We start from the raw sequence: 20,935 nt of genomic DNA, 5'->3' as shown, positions 1-20,935 counted from the left end.
TATTTGTTTCGAGTCTTTTGTGTTGTTGTTTGTTTACAGTTGTGACGTGAAACCGGATGTGACGTCTCTCTGCACCAGCTGATCGCAGCAGTAATCAGATCGTTCATTACTGTCACTTTCTGATGTTTGGAAAAATCCGCGAGCACAGCAGCACCCGGTCACGCGCTACCGACAGGCCGCGTGAAAGTGCGGCGCGTGCTGCGGACACTGTTTGTTTTGTTTGAAAGCCTGCTCGGTCTCAAGGCCTATCTACGATGCTAAGCTAACCAGCTAACTGTCACCATTCATGTAAACAAGTGGTGAAGGCAGTGAACGGCCAGGGTTAGCCACTCTCAGCCGGACGGTGATGACAGTGCGACTGGCCTACACTTCTTCTTGTTGAGCTAATGTCTGTTCTGGTGGTCGGAAGCCTATGACAGTGACATTCAGCTGCGCTCCCGGACAGCTACAAGATGTGGTTAAAGCTGTTCTTTTTGCTCTTGTATTTTATGGTGTTGTTTATGCTAGCGAGGCTCTTTGAGGCGGTGGTCTGGTATGAGACTGGGATGTTCTCCACTCATCTGGTGGACCCAGTCAGCCTCAGCTATAAGAAGCTGAAGACCATCCTGGAGAGCAGGGGGCTGCCTTACTCCGGCCTGGCCGAGAAAAAGGATGTCAGCGAGCTGGTAGAGAAATCAGGTAAAGGGGAGTTCATGGCTGATATTTGTAGGTATCACATCCGTCCTATAATAATCCCGTTTGCCACTATTTACTTTACCTAGCAGAGATGGTGCCAACGGATTTTTAAAGTGATTAATTAATATCATTCTTCAATAATATCACATTGGGTGAAATGTTACAGAGATAATATTAAACACAAAGTTAAAATCCAGTGTTTACTTTCCCGTACAACACCCAAAATAATTTTGGCGAGGCATTTTGGAAAATGCTTTCATAAATGATTTTACTGTAAAATAACCTCTAAATGCAGTGCTTCTTAACAAAAACAAACCATCATTCTATACCGACTTCTAGACTTTTACAGTACACTTATGAGACTAAAACATTCAGAAACGATTAAGATTTGGGTGTATAACTCTTTCTAGGGCTGGCCTGGGACAGAAATTTGTCCCAGACCGACCCACAACCATCGAACAAAAACACAGTAGCGGCTCCTGACCACAGGAAAATGTTTACTATCAGTGCCCACAAAACTGCCAACATACACCTGTACCTGAACGGACTGTCGGAACAAAAAAATAATATCATGCTGTGTGGGCCTGAAAGGCACGTTGGCCCACCGGGAAAGGGCCCAGTATGCCAGATGGCCAATCCTGCTCTAACACTTTCTAATTATCGCCCCACAGGAGAGCTGACACAGGGCGAGCTGTACTCAGCCATGAAGAAGGAGAAGGAGCAGACGGAGGCCGGAGATGGCAGCACCACATACTTCAGTGGAGAGATGCACTTCTATGAATTAGTGGAGGACACTAAAGATGGGATATGGCTAGTGCAGGTAATAACACTCAATAATAGGAAATGTGAAAATATTGTACACATTTTGTTATATTAGGCTACTAGATACATGGCTATGACATAATCTTCAGTAATAATAATTATATTATTATCCTGTGTTGTTATGGCTATAAACCAAGTAGCTGAAATGCGGTCATATAGCTGCCTTAACTTCCCTTTTACTCTGTGTATTGCAGTGATAGGGTTAGCTTTAAAGTCCTATTTTGCTCTCTCCTAGATAATGTATACATCACATGGTAGTATCGCAAGCTTACATCAAAGAAAAAGCACACCCTAGATTAGTTCTACTTTATTTCATATTTTAGGCATTCCCTACCCGTTCAATACTCTATCAGACACATTTAATGTAATCATTTCATTCCGTGGCATTTATGGTATGACAATCTTTAGATCCATACATGAGCCAGACAGTACATTTAACTGCTACATGTGTGTCAACAGTCTATTTTCTGCAATGAGGTTCACACCTCATGGTGTTAAACCACTTCTGACTTTCAAAGCTGTAGGAAGTCCATAACACGGTTTGGTATTAGCTGTGTAACCCTGTCCTGTCCCGTGAACCTGCAGGTCATTGCCCAGGACCGGGAGGCTCTGCTCAGTCAGTCGAACTGGGGGAAGATGGTGCAGAAAGTGTCTCAGTTTGGGATCAGAACTGGAACCTTCAACTGCTCAAATGACTACAGGTGGGAAGCAGGGCCTACTTCGAATTCACATGATGACACATAATGCTCATTTGGCAGGAGCAATTGTGTTAGTAAGAAAATGACATTTCTTCTTATTTGTCAGAGATGTTCTGATGTTTGTCTTTCTTTACATCTGAAGGGTTGTTTTTGTAAAAAAAAAAAAAGAAGAAGCTAATAAGGTATTTAAGCTAGAGGCAACATTCAAATGCTAATGGCCCTGTTCTTTAGGGTCTTTAAAGACACATGTATTCTTTCTGAACTATTTCCTGTCCGAAGAATAGATGCTCTGATTGCGCTCCAGCTCCAGCAGCGGTTTAGTTTCAAGACCTGATCAACTTCTTAAAAATAGATTTGCCCAGCTCAGCTCCGAAAGCGATATTTTCCGCTCTTTTTTTGGATTTATGCATGATTGGTATACTGATGCCGGGGGGGGGGGGGGGGGATAAGATAAGCCACCTGCAGGAAATGCACCTGCAGGATGTGATGCACATCCTGCTATTTTGGTTGAGGAAATATTAAAACTTGTTTTAATATTTCAGTGTCACAGTATCTCCTCGTACTATAAGAGGTGTTACATTAGAAAGACTCCACTGCACAGAAAATAAAGGGAAAAGCCCTTATTTCATTTTTGTTTCATGTAGTTTTTAAAGCTACAGAGCCACTGCAGTGGGGCTAAAAGCCCAAGAGGCTCCAGAGCCGCAGGCTGCCGACCTTTTTTCTAAACCGAGTGATGAGCAGGACCTTCGATGTGGAGTGGTCAGTGTGGGCAGGAGAGCATCCAGCAGTCATCAGTTTCCACACATTATGTCTTCCTATCTGTAGGAGAATGGGGATGTGTCTGTTTTACTGACAGTGCTTCTCCGCTCCGTCACCAGGTCCTGTATCAAGCGTGGCTGGCAGCGCTCCACTCTCATCATGTCTGTTCCTCAGACTTCGGCCTCAAAGGGAAAAGTCATGCTCAAAGAATACAATGGCCGTCGCATTGAACCTGAACACATCTTCCGCTGGATGACCTCACATGTGGCTCATCGAATCAAAACACTGCATCAGTCTGAGCAGCTGTTGGAGGAGTGGCGCTCTGACCCCGCCCACCCGGTGAAGATGTTCCTGTTCGCCTGCCTGCCCCAGCCCCCCGCCTTCTTCTCCGCGCTGTCTGTCAAGTTCACCGGAAGGATCGAATTTGTTTTCGTGGACGTGCATCACTGGGACAACCACAGCATCCTATCAGAGATAGATGTAACAAAGAGCCCTGCCTACATTCTCAAGATGCCCGAGGGCATCTATCGCTATGGCAACAGGTGCTGATTAAACATTATAAATTATAATGAATTATTGTACATCAAAAAAATACATTTCTTTCCTCTCCTCCTCTCCATTTGTCCTTCACTCTTCCTCTTTTTGTCTTCTCCCCTCCTTCATGCCTCCTCTCCTTCACTTCTCCCCTCCTTCAATCCCCCTCTCCTTCATTCCATCCCTCCTTCACTCCTCCCCTCCTCTTGAGTGCAGTTCTATTTCGGGGCGGCAGTGCCTCAGTCTGTGGGGACTTGGCGTGGGAATTGAAGGGTCATCAGTTCACGTCCCAATCGGACAAAAATTTAAAATAAAATCCGGAGACGTGGACTGGTAGCTAGAAAAGGTACCAGTCCACGTCTCCAGGGCACTGCCGAGGTGCTCTTGAGCAAGAATCCCCAACTGCTCCAGCGAACTGGCTGTCCCTTCACTCTGCCACATCCCCTATCCTGCATGTGTGCAAACACCAGAATGAAAAAAGTAATTTCCCCGTTGGAGATGAATAAATTATGTCTTCGTCTTCTTTACTCCTCTCCTTCCTTTTCTGCTCTTTGTCTCCATCTCTCCTTTACTGTTCTTCATCTTTTCTTCAATGGTCCATTATTGCTCCTCTTTCTTATCTCCTCTCCCCCCCTCCTCTCGTCAGTATCGGGGAGTTCCTGTCCCTGGCTGCTATGGATACCTTCCTGCGCGGGGTCCAGCCGGAGGTCAATGATCTGTTTGTCCTCAGTCTGGTCCTGATTAACCTGCTGGCCTGGATGGACCTCTTCATTACACAGGTCACTTACTGTTGTGCATTAGATAGAGTGCTGAAGTCGTACAAAAGGCATTTACTTAAGCAACGTACTACAGTACAATTTAGACAAATGGCTCATGGGTCTGTGGGAACCTTAACTCTTCATTTTCCACCTCCTTCCAAAGACAACAGCAAGGGAAAAAAGCATATGTGCTGTTCAGTTACAACTTACAGCCTCAATGAAAACTGTCATATTTGGCCTTTTCTGCTTCCTTCTTCTGCTTTGCCTTCCCACGGCTGTAGATCAGTCCACAGCACCACTAGGGCCTGGAGGGATCAGACACAGAGCTAAACGAGCAACTTGACCTTCTCACTATTTTACATGGTCAGCTTAGAAATGATGCTGCACTTTTGCAAATGGAATTACCCAACACTAGTAAAAGTGAATATAAAAAATGAGCTCCACCATGACCAGCTTCCGCATTAAAATATTTTATGAACACTAAAACATCCATCAATTATGTGTATATAGAGTAGCAAACTTGAAAAGAAGTCATTATGCAGAAAGAAAATGTATAATACTTTGGTAAACTGAGTTATGGGAAGTTGTTGCACACCTCTGCACAGCGGCAGCCGGACCCGGGCCCGCCGCCGGAGCAGCGGCAGCCGGACCGCCACCCGCTCCCCCAGGGCACGCGCGGATCAGATGTCCCTGAGCTCCACATCCAAAACATCTAAGCGTATCAGACGTGACATGAACAGTGTAGGCGAAATCGTCAATACGAAAACTAAGAACCAAGTTGAGTTCCCCCTCATCCTTCTTTAGGATCATAAGCACCTGTCTCCTGAAAGAAACCACGTGCTTAAGGTGCGGTGACTTGCAGCCGAGGGGGATCATTTTTATTGGAGACACAAGCTGCCCGTGCCGAGCCAACTCTCTCTCCAACAACTCGTTCCGCAGAAACGGGGGTACATTTGAAATTACCACTTTTTTCGCGGGAGTGGCAAGGGGTAGCACGGGTAGCAGCGTCCCTTTAACCACTATCCCGCTCTCCACCAGCTGATTAGCTTTCTCAGTGCTGTCCAAGAAAATAACCACCGCACTGTTCATCCGTGAGGCAGATTTCACCCTGCCATATCCCACCACCGCACCCACAGCCAAACTACACTCCTCTACCGAAACACCGCCAGGTGGAGAGAGCTTGACGGCGTGCTGGCGAGTCAGCTTCTCCAACCCGGAGCTGCTGCCACGAGACGCCATGCCGAGCCGAGAGGCTGCGGTAGCAGCCGCCTGGCAAACAAATCACCAGTGCCACCAAACAAACCCACCAAAATTCGGTGACGTGATGCACAAAGTTATACACAATCACCCAGTGAAAGAAAGAAATGTTTAAAAGGGTTTGAAAAGTTACGAAACCGATAATCACCACTCTCCGCTATACTCACCGATCCACTCACGATCCACTCAGAGAGAGAGAGAGAGAGAGAGAGAGAGAGAGAGAGAGAGAGAGAGAGAGAGAGAGAGAGAGAGAGAGAGAGAGAGAGAGAGAGAGAGAGAGAGAGAGAGAGAGAGAGAGAGAGAGAGAGAGAGAGAGAGAGAGAGAGAGAGAGAGAGAGAGAGAGAGAGAGAGAGAGAGAGAGAGAGAGAGAGAGAGAGAGAGAGAGAGAGAGAGAGAGAGAGAGAGAGAGAGAGAGAGAGAGAGAGAGAGAGAGAGAGAGAGAGAGAGAGAGAGAGAGAGAGAGAGAGAGAGAGAGAGAGAGAGAGAGAGAGAGAGAGAGAGAGTGTCCAGTTCCCTTTTAACATGTTTTCCTTTTCATGAACAGGGAGCAACCGTGAAAAGATTCGTAGTTCTGATCCGAACGCTTGGAACCTACAACTCTTTACTGCTGGTGTCCTGGCTTCCTGTTCTGGTAGGAAATCACTCATACCAACAACAACTAACGTCAGTTAATGCTTTTTGTGTTGAACAAAGTCATTTTACACAGTTATACATACATACAGTATAGTAGTGCTGGGCAACGATCTCAATTTTTAATCGCATGGTTTTCTGATAAAGAATTAAAAGTAGTGTATTGTGCACATTTATTTAAAAAGTACTGCTCTATGAAAAAAATACTTTAAACAAATAAGGGTATTTTTAACAGCAGTGTTCCCTTTACACAGCAGCAGTTCAAATTGTTCTTGTAAATCTCAACTTCTACCTTAATTAATGTAATCAAATCACATATAAAACCAAAGCTATTTGCCACTGCCAGCGCATTAACGTTTTATCTAATTTGTTATATAAATTCATACATGAAGGAACTAAGTATTTGATCCCCTGCCAATTTTGTGAGTTTGTCCACTTCCAAAGAAATGAACAGTCTATACTTTTAATGGTAGTTTTATTTTCACAGTGAGAGACAAACTATAAAAAAGAAAAGGTAGAAATAAAAAGATATAAATTGGTTTCGTTTATTTGTGGGAATAAGTATTTGATCCCCTTGCAGAACAGGCCTTAGTTCTTGATGGAGAAAGCCTTGTTGGACAGCACAGAGGTCAGATGTTTCCTGTAGTTGGTCACCAGGTTTGCTCACATCTCAGGAGGGATTTTGGTCCATTCCTCTCTGCAGATTCTCTCAAAATCCTTAAGGTTTGGAGGCTGATGCTTGGCAGCTGAAAGCTTCAGCTCCCTCCACAGATTTTCTATGGGATGGAGGTCTGGAGACTGGCTAGGCCCCTCCATCACCTTAAGGGGCTTCTTCTTCAGCAACTCCTTAGTTGCTTGGCCGTATGTTTAGGGTCACTGTCGTGCTGGAAGACCTATCCATGTCCCATTTTCAGATTGAGGGTGATTGATGGTCAGTTTGTGCTTCTTCCATCTTCTAATAATCAAACCACTTGTCTCTCTCTCACCAAGCTGCTTGCTGGTGGTCTTGTCTTCTATTCCAGCTTTGTGCAGGTCTACAATCTGGTCCCTGATGTCCTTAGACATTAGTTCCACTATGATCACAAGAGCTGTCTCTGGTCTGGCCCTCGGTGGAGAGGTTGTAATCTGATTTATTGACTGTGGACAGGTGTCTTTTCTGCAGGTAAAGAGTTGACATCAGGAGTACTTTCTTAAAGTGAGAGGACTTATTTAACCACTCCGTGGGAGCCACAATCCTTGTTGGTTGCAAAGGGATCAAATACTTATTTCCTCCAATTAAACCCAAATTAATCTAAGTCTTAATGTACATTTCTGGATTTTTTTTTTTATATTCTGCCTCTCACTGTTAGACTCACCTCCCAGTTGATAATGCTCTTAATGTCTTTCATTTTTGTAAAGCATTTAGAATTGCCTTGTGTTGAAAGGTGCCATATAAATAAACTTGCCTTGCCTTGACTTACTGATCAATAATCTGTGATCGATCCCTCCTTCAGGCTCTCCTCCAGCTGCCCTACCTGGACTCTCTGTACGGTTACAGTCTGAAGCTGCTCCGTTATGCTGATACCACCACACTGGCCAGCCTAGTGAGAGCTGACTGGACCTTCTACTCGTCCCATCCAGCACTCTTCCTGTCCACCTACCTGGCTCACGGCTTGCTAGTCGACTACTTTGAAAAGAAACGGCGCTGTGGCATGAGGAGCCAAGAGGACAGCACCACAAACCTGGAGTGGCTGGCCAATCTGTGGGACTGGTACACTTCCTATCTGCTCCACCCAATCGCAGCGCTGCAGCAGGTCCCATCTGACTTCTCCGACTGGGAGGACGACCCCAACTTTCTGTTAGAGCGTTTGGCTTTCCCTGATCTCTGGCTCCGCCCATTAGTAAACATGGAATATATTGACACCCTGCCCACCTGGAGGTTCAGAGCAGCTGGTCAGGACAGAGGGGAGGGGGGCGGTGTAAAGCTGGATGAAGAGACAAATAGTTCGCACTCAGACACAGAGAGCATGAAGCAGTTGGAGGCAGTCCCCATCAGATTTCCAAACAGCAGCGAGAAACATGAGAGCGCATTCAGCAGTGAGGACAGCGGTCCACTTGTGTGTGTGTACAAAGACACAGACCCCAGCAGTAGCTGTGAGTGTGCTGCTGCATCACCACTGTGCTGTCGTCACGGGAACAGTAGCTCACCATTAGCTGACAGGACGGTGGAGGACGGCAAGCTGACATCCGAAGGCATCTCCAACTCTCAGCACTGTGATTGGTCGGTGTGGCCCCATGACGTCCTGCAGTGTTTGGAGTGTGTGGTGTGTCTGGAGAACTTTGTGAGTGAGGAGCTGCTGATGGCTCTGCCCTGTGGCCATGTGTTTCACCAGCAGTGCATCGTGGTGTGGCTGGCCTCGGGCAGACACTGCTGCCCTGTGTGCCGCTGGCCCAGCTACAAGAAGAAGCTGCAGAGAGCTGCACCCAGGAGCTCCACTGGACACACACCGCAGGACTGATGCATACGTCTCACATGGTTAGGGCTGTGTATCGATGTTGTATTGAGCAGCCTAGATATTGTCTTACATTTTGGGTATGGTAATATCTTATATCGTTATATATAAGTGTGTTTTCCTAGTTTTGCAGGCTCTAATACAGTGAATGGATGTCATTCTATGAACTAAAAAGACATTTCACCTGTTTGCTTTACCCACTTAATCATTATAACCTCATTATTTATCAAAAATGTCATTGTGTAAATAATCTGTGAAGGCACCAATAGTCAACAGTAAAAAAAAATTGATTAGGAAATATTTGGTCAAGAATGATGTGATATTTGGTTTTCTTCACATGGCCCAGCTGTGCTCCATGTGTCCTCTCTGCTTTCACTGATCATTGGCTCAGAGCTCAATGGGCACTGGGCCTGTGTCTGAATATAACAGGTTGCTTTTGGTAAAGTCGGGACTGGAAAGGCTAACTTTTATTTTTCAAACTGGATCTTTTTCTCGCATGTTATAATGACAGGGCCTAATATGTTTTAACTCTGTTCTGTATTGAGAGTGAGTGCTGCACAGGGCAGTTGCTAAACAAGCTCCAATTTATCGCTTAGGGCTTTTCCGCAACCTCAATTTACGTCCAAAAATGCTTGCATCTGCCACCGAAAGGCCTGATAATAATATTAAAGCCGGACTTAATCATGGACAGGACCTTTCAGAGAGAAAAAGCTTAGCGAAAAGTCTTGTTCTGGAATCTCCTATTGCATTTGCATTATGGAAATCGGTTAATATTCAGACATTATATGTAAAATCAACACTTTGCTAAGCTCTGTGTACTTCAACACATATACATGTGTTAACTCCTCTTCAACTCTCTCAGCTTTCAGCCAGTTTCTTCTAGCAACAAGTCACATGACACAATAACAAATAGACCAGAGAAGCTAAATGTAGAGCTAACTATAATGTTGTCTGACACTTACCATTTACATTGCAGACAAAAAAACATGTCCCCATTAGTAAACACAAACATCGGGAGATTGGGTTCAGGTTGAAAAGTACGGTAGTTAAAGACAGGTGGTGTGATCCTGTTGTCATGAAGCCATAAATCTGCCTGCTCCTTAACGGCAACCTACTGGCCGCTATTAGCACACAGTGAAACTATGAAGCCCACTCACCATGGGTTCTTTATGGAGAGTAAACAAGCTAACTGTAGTAACTGAGTCATAAGACAGCTGTACGGATCTACATCCTGTTATGACTGCAAACACCTCCATGCTGACTGTATGTGTTTCTAATGTCATTCACATTTCTGAAGAAATCACCTTACTGCCAACTCCCCGGAATCTTAATTTCTGTACAAATATTTATTTTTAATGTGCTTAAACAAGTTTCCTGCCCTACCACTAATTAATTAATAGTTTCTACCTTAATTTTGACCTATCACATCCCGTAGTTTGTCACTAGTGCATTTACAAATTCAGTGCTAAATGTTTCATGCAGAACCAAAATACAACAGTCATCATTCATTGTATTCTGACTGTGCACAATATTTACATACTCATCGCAGCACATCCCTCATGTGATGGACTCCCCACATACACAGTGATCTTCTGCTATTACAATTCTGCTGGGATGTATTTATCTAAAATAGATAGGGATTGTAGCAATGCTGCTATCAGCCTCATGCTGACCCAGTAGACAGCTTCACTGGCAGTATGTGCCTTCATTGCTTACTGTTTAATGCGAACTGGGTTGAAGGTTTTCTATCAAAGAGAATATGGACACATTCTAGAGGTTGTTAATTCTATGCAGTGGAGCATCTGCCAAGGCAAAGTAAGACAAGCGCAAGTCTGATGCAACATTTACTCTTTTGTCTCGATTCAGTCTGCACCAGAGTACTGAAACATGTCAACACACAACGTGAAAAAAAATCCACAGGGATATGTTAGCCAGAAATGTTTTTGAAACAAATCATGTATTTTAAAATGACATTATAAAGTAATACATTTCAGACATGAGTTGGCTGCACCATCTGAGGCCTCTGCATGTGACTTTGACCAGCTCAGTAGAGCGGTCTTCAGGCTGACTACATAACTAAACCAACTGCAAACACTGGTCAGTGCTGGAGCCTTATTTCTAAATGCAGTGAGCAGTATAGCCTCTTTAGATTATCGACCTTGTTTCCAGCAGCAGTCAGCCGTTTCAGTGAAACATTCTAATAAACTCACTAACAGCCGCCAGACCCATTGAGAGCCGGTGACTAAAGAGGAGAATAAAGCAGTTTAAGAGACAGATATTTTCTACAGGAGCTTGTGGAGACCAGAGCTAAAAGCATAGTGAGTATTGGACTTTATCAAGTGAACATACAAACTCCGATGGGGTGGTCATGTGGCTCTGTGTCTGCTGCTTATGGAAATTGGCCTTTTTTATAATGTCTACCGTGTCAATGGCCGAGTATGATGTGTCAGATGTGTTTATAGTTTACCAAAAAAAAAAAACTATGAATGCAGCTTCAACAACAGAGGGCTTATTTAAGCTATGCTGTATGATGACTGACCTTAAACAATACACAAGGTTGATTGGATATCTAAAAAATTAATTGGCTGAGATTCCAGTTTTCAAAAGCTACATTACTATATATGTATTCGGGCGTGAATGGATTCATACATGTATTTATTTCAATGTCGGATGCATCTATGAGCCAACAGTACATGGAAGAGGACCCAAGTGTTCTAGTGGAGAAGAGGCTTTGCTTTTTATTTTCCTTTCATGAGTCTGGATGATGCCTGTCAAGCTGTGAGGTGCATTTCAGGCTCCTGGGAGTCTGACACGGTGACACTATGGGCAGCTCATGTTGTGCTCATGAGTGTTGTGTACTGATGTCCAGCAGTACACAACACTCATGAGATACCCACAGCTGACTTCTTATACCATCAACAGTTTTACCACTCAACGCCTCAAGAAATGAAACAAAGCGTCTTACGGGCTTTGAACAGACTCCAACAGGTGGCGCTGCGGACCGCTTTCTGGAACTGACTGAGCTCTCCCTGGCTCCCTCTTGCTGTATGTGCGCGCGCGCGTCTGTATGTGTGTGTTTTGTGTTTTGGGCTCGAGACAGCTCCAGCCAGTCAGACGCCAGCAGAGTTGAGCCCCCCCCCCCCCACCCCTTCTGTTCTGCGCTCTAACTGCGGCTACACACGCTGCTGTGTTTCAGACAAGCAGGACATACGGAGAGGACAGTAGACAGCTCTGGGACACATTCACTTTGATTCATACCCGGAGACCGATACCACCGTGGCCGGTGAACCCGCGGAGGGAGCATGTCCCGGTGTTCATGTTTTACACACTGAGGCGCGATATTGGAGCTTTCTTCAGGAAGGGACCCTAAGCTTCGCACAGGGATGTATCTGTCCTGGGGCGGCATATACGGGATGTTATCACCCTGGAAATGTAGAGGTTAGACAACTTTCTCTATTTCTGGCCTCTGTTTGATACAGTTCAGACACTCGGATATTACTCTGTCGGCAGATGAGCTTGGTCTGTGGGAGTAGACAGGTAGCCTCTGCTGTCACTCATGCCAGCCCACGACATTTCAGATCAATTCTGGAACTAATCCAATAGTATTCTCCCCCCACCAGTTGCATTGAAAACGTGTGTAAAGCAGTGACTGTGAGAGGAGTTTCAGAGCTATTCAACATACCCTATCACGTGAGTGTAACTGTAATTGGAATGATCATTTAGCTCTTAAAGAGTTTCCAACCCGTCGCCACTGCACACTGCTCTGTGTGTGTGCTGAGCTATGCAGACTGACTGGAGCCGCACTCAGACAGCTCCACTGTGAACCCGGCTCTAAGGTGCAGGCCTGGACTGCTTTCACACAGAGAAACTTTTACAGCTGAGGAAAGCTCCCTTAAACTCTCGATCCAGAGGGACGAGTGGTGCGGAGTAGCAGATGTTACACAGCTTTGTGTATTATGTGTGTATGTGCGGATTATTCAGAGTGCTGCTATGCAGACAGAGTGGAGCCACAGAAAATCTGCTGTGAAGTTTGAGTAACACTCAGGCTGTGCAGCTCCTGTCAGTGCAGCCAGTTGAAGAAATGTGTTGCACTGTTAGCAGCTGAAGGTTTTTAAGAGGGATTTTGTTGTTGCAGGATTTAAATATAATTTAAAACAAAGACTCCTACAGGTTATGCATTTGTACATTATGAATTGGTAACTTAATAAGTTGTGCCTGAAACGCAAAAGTCCCACCTGACTTTTTTTTTTTTACAGTAAAGAAGCACATGCAAAGATGTTAAAAATGTTTTGTTAAAATTATTTGCACTCATCTGGGTTGTTATTTACACCAATTGTCAGGAAATGAAGAACCCTCATTCACTCAATAATACCTGGAATAGATCCATTAACAAAGACAAAGTCCTAATGTCGGTGCCTAGCAACAACAAGAAGTTCAAAAGAAAGTCTCAGGAGCCTAAAAGGCATTATAGTGGCCCGGAGTCGGACAGGATGGAAACCCAACCAGCCAACATGTCGGATGTGGACTCAGTGGATGACCTCCTGACTGAGGCATGTCATTACAGCAGGTTGGCACCACCTATAAGGAGACAGCTAATCTTATCACAAGAAGGGATGGCCGGTACTACATCAAATCTGTCAGGACTACCAGAGAGCGAAATGGCTCTAGCCCAGGGTGGTGCCATAGACATGAGAATTGGTACTAATGTGCCTGGCATCACTTCCAAACTGTCCCAGTTACCTGCCTCTCCATTCTCCAACTCTGAGATCTCCCAGTGGCCCACATCCATATCCCAGCCTCTGACGAACAGACTCAAAATGGGCCTTCGCCCCACTTTCCTTCAGTCAACATCCACCAGCAGCAGCCTTTCACCCAGCCACCAGGCCATCTCTCTGGAGCCCTGTCTGTCAGCGGCAGCTCTGTCTGTAGAGCCCCAGGTCCAGTCACCTCAGGTAAATGTTTGGGGTTTCATGAGAAATTGAAATGTGTTCTGGAAAGTATAACCTTGGATATATACTGTAGCTATGAATAAAAATAGTAGCTTAAATTATTAATAAATCAATTATCTGTCAATCAATGAGCAATCATTTTGATTTTGATAAAATATGAATTTATTAAAGGAGCCCTATCATGCTTTTTGGGGTTTCCCTTTACTGTGTGTGTGTGTGTGTGTGTGTGTGTGGAATAATATATGTTTTTTGCATGTAAATGGTCTGCAAAATTCCTGTTTCCCTTCCAGAGCGGGTTTGTTTTCCCACACACTCCCATAACAAAGTGACGTCACTTTGTAATACCCAGCTTCTATTGGCTAGCACTCCAACACATTGTACATGATAGGCTAAGGGTTGGGTCATCTCTAAGAGGTTGACCAATCACAACAAAGCAGACTGTGCTCTGGTTTTAGACAGAGGGTGAAAAGAGGCGCCGCAGCACAGGCAGTATGAGAAAAATAAAGAGCTTTTTGAACATTAAAGCATGGAGACATGTCCCAGGAGAGACACTACATACTGATATACACCTGCACATCAGCAGGAGAGGACTCTTTAAAGTAGAGACACTACATACTGATATACACCTGAACATCAGCAGGAGAGGACTCTTTAAAGTAGAGACACCACATACTGGTATACACCTGAACATCAGCAGGAAAGGACTCTTTAAAGTAGAGACACTACATACTGATATACACCTGAACATCAGCAGGAGAGGACTCTTTAAAGCAGAGACACTACATACTGATATACCCCTGAACATCAGCAGGAGAGGACTCTTTAAAGCAGAGACACTACATACTGATATACACCTGAACATCAGCAGGAGAGGACTCTTTAAAGCAGAGACACTACATACTGATACACACCTGAACATCAGCAGGAGAGGACTCTTTAAAGCAGAGACACTGCATACTGATATACACCTGAACATCAGCAGGAGAGGACTCTTTAAAGTAGAGACACTACATACTGATATACACCTGAACATCAGCAGGAGAGGACTCTTTAAAGCAGAGACACTACATACTGATATACCCCTGAACATCAGCAGGAGAGGACTCTTTAAAGCAGAGAGACTACATACTGATAAACACCTGAACATCAGCAGGAGAGGACTCTTTAAAGCAGAGACACTGCATACTGATATACACCTGAACATCAGCAGGAGAGGACTCTTTAAAGTAGAGACACTACATACTGATATACACCTGAACATCAGCAGGAGAGGACTCTTTAAAGCAGAGACACTACATACTGATATACCCCTGAACATCAGCAGGAGAGGACTCTTTAAAGCAGAGAGACTACATACTGATATACACCTGAACATCAGCAGGAGAGGACTCTTTAAAGCAGAGACACTGCATACTGATATACACCTGAACATCAGCAGGAGAGGACTCTTTAAAGTAGAGACACTACATACTGATATACACCTGAACATCAGCAGGAGAGGACTCTTTAAAGCAGAGACACTACATACTGATATACCCCTGAACATCAGCAGGAGAGGACTCTTTAAAGCAGAGACACTACATACTGATACACACCTGAACATCAGCAGGAGAGAACTCTTTAAAGTAGAGACGCTACATACTGATATACACTTGAACATCAGCAGGAGAGGACTCTTTAAAGTAGAGACACTACATACTGATATACACCTGAACATCAGCAGGAGAGAACTCTTTAAAGTAGAGACGCTACATACTGATATACACCTGAACATCAGCAGGAGAGGACTCTTTAAAGTAGAGACACTACATACTGATATACACCTGAACATCAGCAGGAGAGAACTCTTTAAAGTAGAGACGCTACATACTGATATACACCTGAACATCAGCAGGAGAGGACTCTTTAAAGTAGAGACACTACATACTGATATACACCTGAACACCAGCAGGAGAGGACTCTTTAAAGTAGAGACACTACATACTGATATACACCTGAACATCAGCAGGAGAGGACTCTTTAAAGTAGAGACACTACATACTGATATACACCTGAACATCAGCAGGAGAGGACTCTTTAAAGTAGAGACACTACATACTGATATACACCTGAACATCAGCAGGAGAGGACTCTTTAAAGCAGAGACACTACATACTGATACACACCTGAACATCAGCAGGAGAGGACTCTTTAAAGTAGAGACCCTACATACTGATATACACCTGAACATCAGGAGGAGAGGAATCTTTAAAGTAGAGACGCTACATACTGATATACACCTGAACATCAGCAGGAGAGGACTCTTTAAAGTAGAGACACTACATACTGATATACACCTGAACATCAGCAGGAGAGAACTCTTTAAAGTAGAGACGCTACATACTGATATACACCTGAACATCAGCAGGAGAGGACTCTTTAAAGTAGAGACACTACATACTGATATACACCTGAACACCAGCAGGAGAGGACTCTTTAAAGTAGAGACACTACATACTGATATACACCTGAACATCAGCAGGAGAGAACTCTTTAAAGTAGAGACGCTACATACTGATATACACCTGAACATCAGCAGGAGAGGACTCTTTAAAGTAGAGACACTACATACTGATATACACCTGAACACCAGCAGGAGAGGACTCTTTAAAGTAGAGACACTACATACTGATATACACCTGAACATCAGCAGGAGAGGACTCTTTAAAGTAGAGACACTACATACTGATATACACCTGAACATCAGCAGGAGAGGACTCTTTAAAGTAGAGACACTACATACTGATATACACCTGAACATCAGCAGGAGAGGACTCTTTAAAGCAGAGACACTACATACTGATACACACCTGAACATCAGCAGGAGAGGACTCTTTAAAGTAGAGACCCTACATACTGATATACACCTGAACATCAGGAGGAGAGGAATCTTTAAAGTAGAGACGCTACATACTGATATACACCTGAACATCAGCAGGAGAGGACTCTTTAAAGTAGAGACACTACATACTGATATACACCTGAACATCAGCAGGAGAGAACTCTTTAAAGTAGAGACGCTACATACTGATATACACCTGAACATCAGCAGGAGAGGACTCTTTAAAGTAGAGACACTACATACTGATATACACCTGAACACCAGCAGGAGAGGACTCTTTAAAGTAGAGACACTACATACTGATATACACCTGAACATCAGCAGGAGAGAACTCTTTAAAATAGAGATGCTACATACTGATATACACCTGAACATCAGCAAGTTTAGCTCTTTTTGTTAGCAATGTCTTTTTTCTTTAAGACCGATTGCTGCTATTCTATGAAGGAACACTGAAAATTCGATTCCAGTTGTTTGTGTGTAAATACCGTTAGCATCTAGGCTAGCACACAGTGCACACCCATTGCATGACGTTAGCTAACCATCAGGCTAATATTTGCATTAGAGGTAGTAGGCGGTTTTCTGTTAAAATTATGATTGATCTGTGTGCTAAACATATGAGTTGGAATCTGCAATGACTATAACAGCTTTTTTCTCCTTAACTGGCATATGACTCTATTAGCTACATTTGTTATTAATGTAACATTATCGGGCCTTTAGCTTTTCAATGGTATTGTTGAAATGAGTGTTTATTTTAAAAAGCAAGTAGGAAAATAGTTCCCTTCTTCCGAAAGATTAGAGTAAGAGTTAAAGAGAGTGTCCTCGTGTCACGCAATTTATACACCTTGCGTTGTGGTCTTTGTTTGATTACTGTTAAACTGCATATGAAAATGTATGATATGATATAATATCCAATACGATTGAACGCGTATAGAAGTGCATATCCATATTTACTGGAGTATCCGTATTCAGGTCTAAAAATCCTGGTTCTAGTGAACTCTTATGAACTTTAGTCATAACCTTATTAATTGTTACTGTTCACATCATAGAGCTTTCCACTAATGGACAGTTTTTGACTACTGAGGCATGATTGTCTGTGCCATTTGGTCAGCAAATGACTTTCAAATATTGCAGGGAAAAAATAGTACCAATTGACCGTGCTTAGAAATGGTGGAGATCACAGTTTGGGACATGTACTGTATGTCGTCAAGTTAACCCTGTGAGTGAGCTGTGGGTGGACATCTCTGTTCTATAGGTCCATTTCAATGACATTGTGCTGTTGTTTGGTCACGTGAATCAGAAAAAACAAATGTCCTTGTGCTTTCAGGAGTCTCCAAGGAAACATGTTGGGATGAGTGCTCATGGACCTGGGGGTCACCCAGAGGTCAAAGCCATCCAGCAGACTAGGAGGCTTCTTGCCAACGCCAGAGAGAGGACGCGTGTCCATACCATCAGTGCTGCGTTCGAGGCTCTGAGGAAGCAGGTCAGACTCTCAGTCCACACTAAAACACACAAACAGCAATTTATGTAAAAAGCTTGAACAAAACCGAAACAAACATTTCCATCTCCTTATTTGATCAGGTTATTATTAGGGCTGCCCTCAACCAAAGATATTCCTATTCAACCAGTAGTTGTCTGTTTAAGACACACACACACACACACACACACACACACACACACACACACGCACGCACACACACACACACACACACACACACACACTCACTCACTCACTCACTCACTCACTCACTCACTCACTCACTCACTCACTCACTCACTCACTCACTCACTCACTCACTCACTCTGCGCATTTAGTTCCTTTATTCTCACAGTATAACATTACCACACACACACCTTATGTGCAACTAAGTTGTAACAGCAGCCAAATAACTATACAAATTATAAGTAAAAAAAACTGAAGTGAAAATAAACATTTTTTGCTTATCTTAGAACATTTAAAAAATATATAACACATTTTTTATAATACACAGCAAACAGAAACACTGCCTACGCGCATTAGGGCCTCATGCCGGAATTTAAACTTTAATGAATGTTTTACTGCGGTCCGAATAATGTTATAATATAAGTCTATATATAAATACTATATATTAGGCTAATGAAGGCCTGAATCACTGCTGCTTTGTTCCTCCGATCCCATTCTTCCCATATGGAAAAAGAGGGACACACTGACTGGCAAATATCTCCCTGCAGAGTTTGCATGGAGTATTGCTTTGCTTGTTCCAAAAGATCCCACACTTTGGATTTCATGTCCGTTTGGCTGACTAATTAATATTATTACTTTATTTTGGCAGACGGGTTTGTCCAAAAGGACTTACGATCCCTACTGTATTTAGCCTGTGGTCTAGACTTTGGTCACTTTTAATACAGGCTACTTTGTTTTTATAAATGAAAGCCAATTACATCATCTGTGGAAATAAAAGTAATGGACGCTCAAAAACGGGCAATTAAATGGAACGATACGTAGTATAAAAGCTCCCCAACTGGAATCAAATATAGCAGTCAGCTGTCATATTACCAATTTCAGAAATCTCATCATAATTGTCAAGATTTAATTTATACAGCTGAACCTAAATTGACAATGAAGCAGGTTTTCTTCGTGCTCGTCCTTTTCACTATGACACACAAGTGAGGAGTTACAGAGAAAGGAAAGGCAACAAATACAGAGGATGGTTCAGGAAGGGTCAGGCACTGAGAGAGAAATAAAGCTGCCTTTACCTGACCAGCAGTAAAATTGTTACTATGAAGAGAGCGGAGCCGCCTGACTCCCCCCCTACTTTCAGGCTGAATCGTACTGAAACAGCTTTTCTAAAGGTAGTTATTGATTGACGAGTTAGCATTGGCAGTACTGAAATGTCAATCCTGCTGTTAAGAGTTTTGAGATTAGTGTGGTATCAAACGTTTGACCATCTTTTAACTTACGACTTGAGAAGTTGGATAGGACTCGTCTTGGTCAAATGGATGGAGAAAGAAAATAACTCTGGATTCTGCTTTCAGCGTTAAATAAAAACCAATAAACTATTATTCATGGTGTAGTGCGGAGCGTGAATGGATGAGTCTCACAGCTGTGGGGTCTCTGTAGTCTGCATCACTTACCAACTGACTCACCATGAACCTCAAACACCATTCTTTCCTCCTTCACGTTCAAATCATGAATATGCATATCATAGAGGTAAAACGGGCGAATTACAACAATCCCTGTGTGTGACGTAACACACGGTAGTCCAGCCCCAACATTTGCATACACCACCTACTGGAAACACTAACCCTACCACTTACCACTCCGTTACGTTGCTCTCCAATCTCCGACCAACCGGCTGTTCTTCAAATTCATCGGTTTCCTCCTCCGATAAAGGCTCAGACATGTAAGGTTGGATGCCAATAGCCTCCATCGTTCATCGCTCACAGTTTCGCAAACTTCACTTACTTCTCTGGGCTCTGAGGCAGCCATGGGTTGCTCCTTGTAAACCAGCCAATCAGAGCAGAGCTCGTCATCATTATTTAAATGAGCCCCAAATAAGGCAATTCAGCTTGGGCCTGTAAAGCTGCATTTGGACATTTTTGGGATAAACCAAAGTTATATAACTTCTTTGTAGACATCAGAGAACAATTTAAAATACCAGATAGATGACTTTTCCAGTTACAGATAAATCAGAATCAGATATCCTTTATTAGTCCCATTGTAGGTAAATGTACATTGTTACAGCAACGCTGGCATAGCAGGTAAAAAAAAAAGCATGCAATAATAGAATAAGCTAACTTATTACTATAGAGAAGAAACGCACACATAGGATATACTAGAATATAAAGACAAATAAGTCATTATTGTTGGCACAATAATTACAATGATGATTAAAAAATGGACACTTCCCATGGACTTCTGCATTGACTCCTGGTTTAATGATTTTTGACCAACATGTAACTCTACGTCCTCATCAGCCTTTCTTCACAGTAGATCTATAACCTGCCCATTCAATGTGCGAATAAAGAATGTGTGGTCAGGCCTTGTAGTTGTTCCAAGGGTTAAATTAACTGAAAAACCTTTCAGTTGTTGTGCTGAGCATTTGATTTGTTGTACATGTGATTGTTTCAGTTGCTTTTGTTTATACATATATATATATTCCGTATGTGGGCTATAAAAGTTTATATTTGCCAATCTCCTTCATTTCCTACTCTCTCCAGGTGCCATGTTACTCTTATGGGCAGAAGCTATCCAAGCTGGCAATATTACGCATAGCCTGCAACTACATCCTGTCTCTGGCTCAGTTGGCTGAGCTGGACTATAGTTCAGACCCCAACAGTCTGAGCTTCTCTCAGTGTGTGGAGCAGTGTACCAGGACCCTGCAAGCCGAGGGTAGAAGCAAGAAGAGGAAGGTGAGGCTGTTTCCTTCTCTATATATCATTCATTCTCTGCTTCTCAATGGTGGCAGGGGCCGCTGCTACAGAAAGAAACCAATAAACCAC

General features: G+C 43.4%; 2 protein-coding genes across 3 annotated transcripts in view; both read left to right on the top strand.

The window, feature by feature from the left end:
• Positions 1-66: 66 nt before the first annotated feature.
• rnf103 (ring finger protein 103) lies at positions 67-9,941 on the top strand. The gene is made up of 7 exons (XM_063877095.1): positions 67-678; positions 1,347-1,495; positions 2,083-2,198; positions 3,074-3,496; positions 4,135-4,267; positions 6,049-6,135; positions 7,628-9,941. Exons 1-7 carry the CDS (start codon positions 453-455, stop codon positions 8,630-8,632), a joined length of 2,139 nt encoding a protein of 712 aa, XP_063733165.1. The 5' UTR covers positions 67-452; the 3' UTR covers positions 8,633-9,941.
• A 1,866-nt stretch (positions 9,942-11,807) lies between these two features.
• The window catches only part of atoh8 (atonal bHLH transcription factor 8), a 15,637-nt gene continuing 6,509 nt past the window's right edge, over positions 11,808-20,935 (top strand). Inside the window, exons 1-4 of one of the 2 annotated variants that reach the window (XM_063876332.1) lie at positions 11,808-12,064; positions 12,967-13,578; positions 17,781-17,936; positions 20,654-20,845. In XM_063876332.1, the coding sequence (XP_063732402.1) occupies positions 12,970-13,578; positions 17,781-17,936; positions 20,654-20,845 (957 nt within the window). In that variant the 5' untranslated portion in view covers positions 11,808-12,064; positions 12,967-12,969. Of the gene's footprint in view, positions 13,579-17,780; positions 17,937-20,653; positions 20,846-20,935 lie in introns of both variants that reach the window. The other variant, XM_063876331.1, reaches the window with a different exon arrangement.

Source organism: Eleginops maclovinus, chromosome 23 (assembly GCF_036324505.1).
Source record: "Eleginops maclovinus isolate JMC-PN-2008 ecotype Puerto Natales chromosome 23, JC_Emac_rtc_rv5, whole genome shotgun sequence".
In the NCBI taxonomy this organism is placed as follows: domain Eukaryota; kingdom Metazoa; phylum Chordata; class Actinopteri; order Perciformes; family Eleginopidae; genus Eleginops; species Eleginops maclovinus.
Note: the sequence above shows the minus strand (reverse complement) of the source record. Positions and strands in the feature narration are given on the sequence as shown.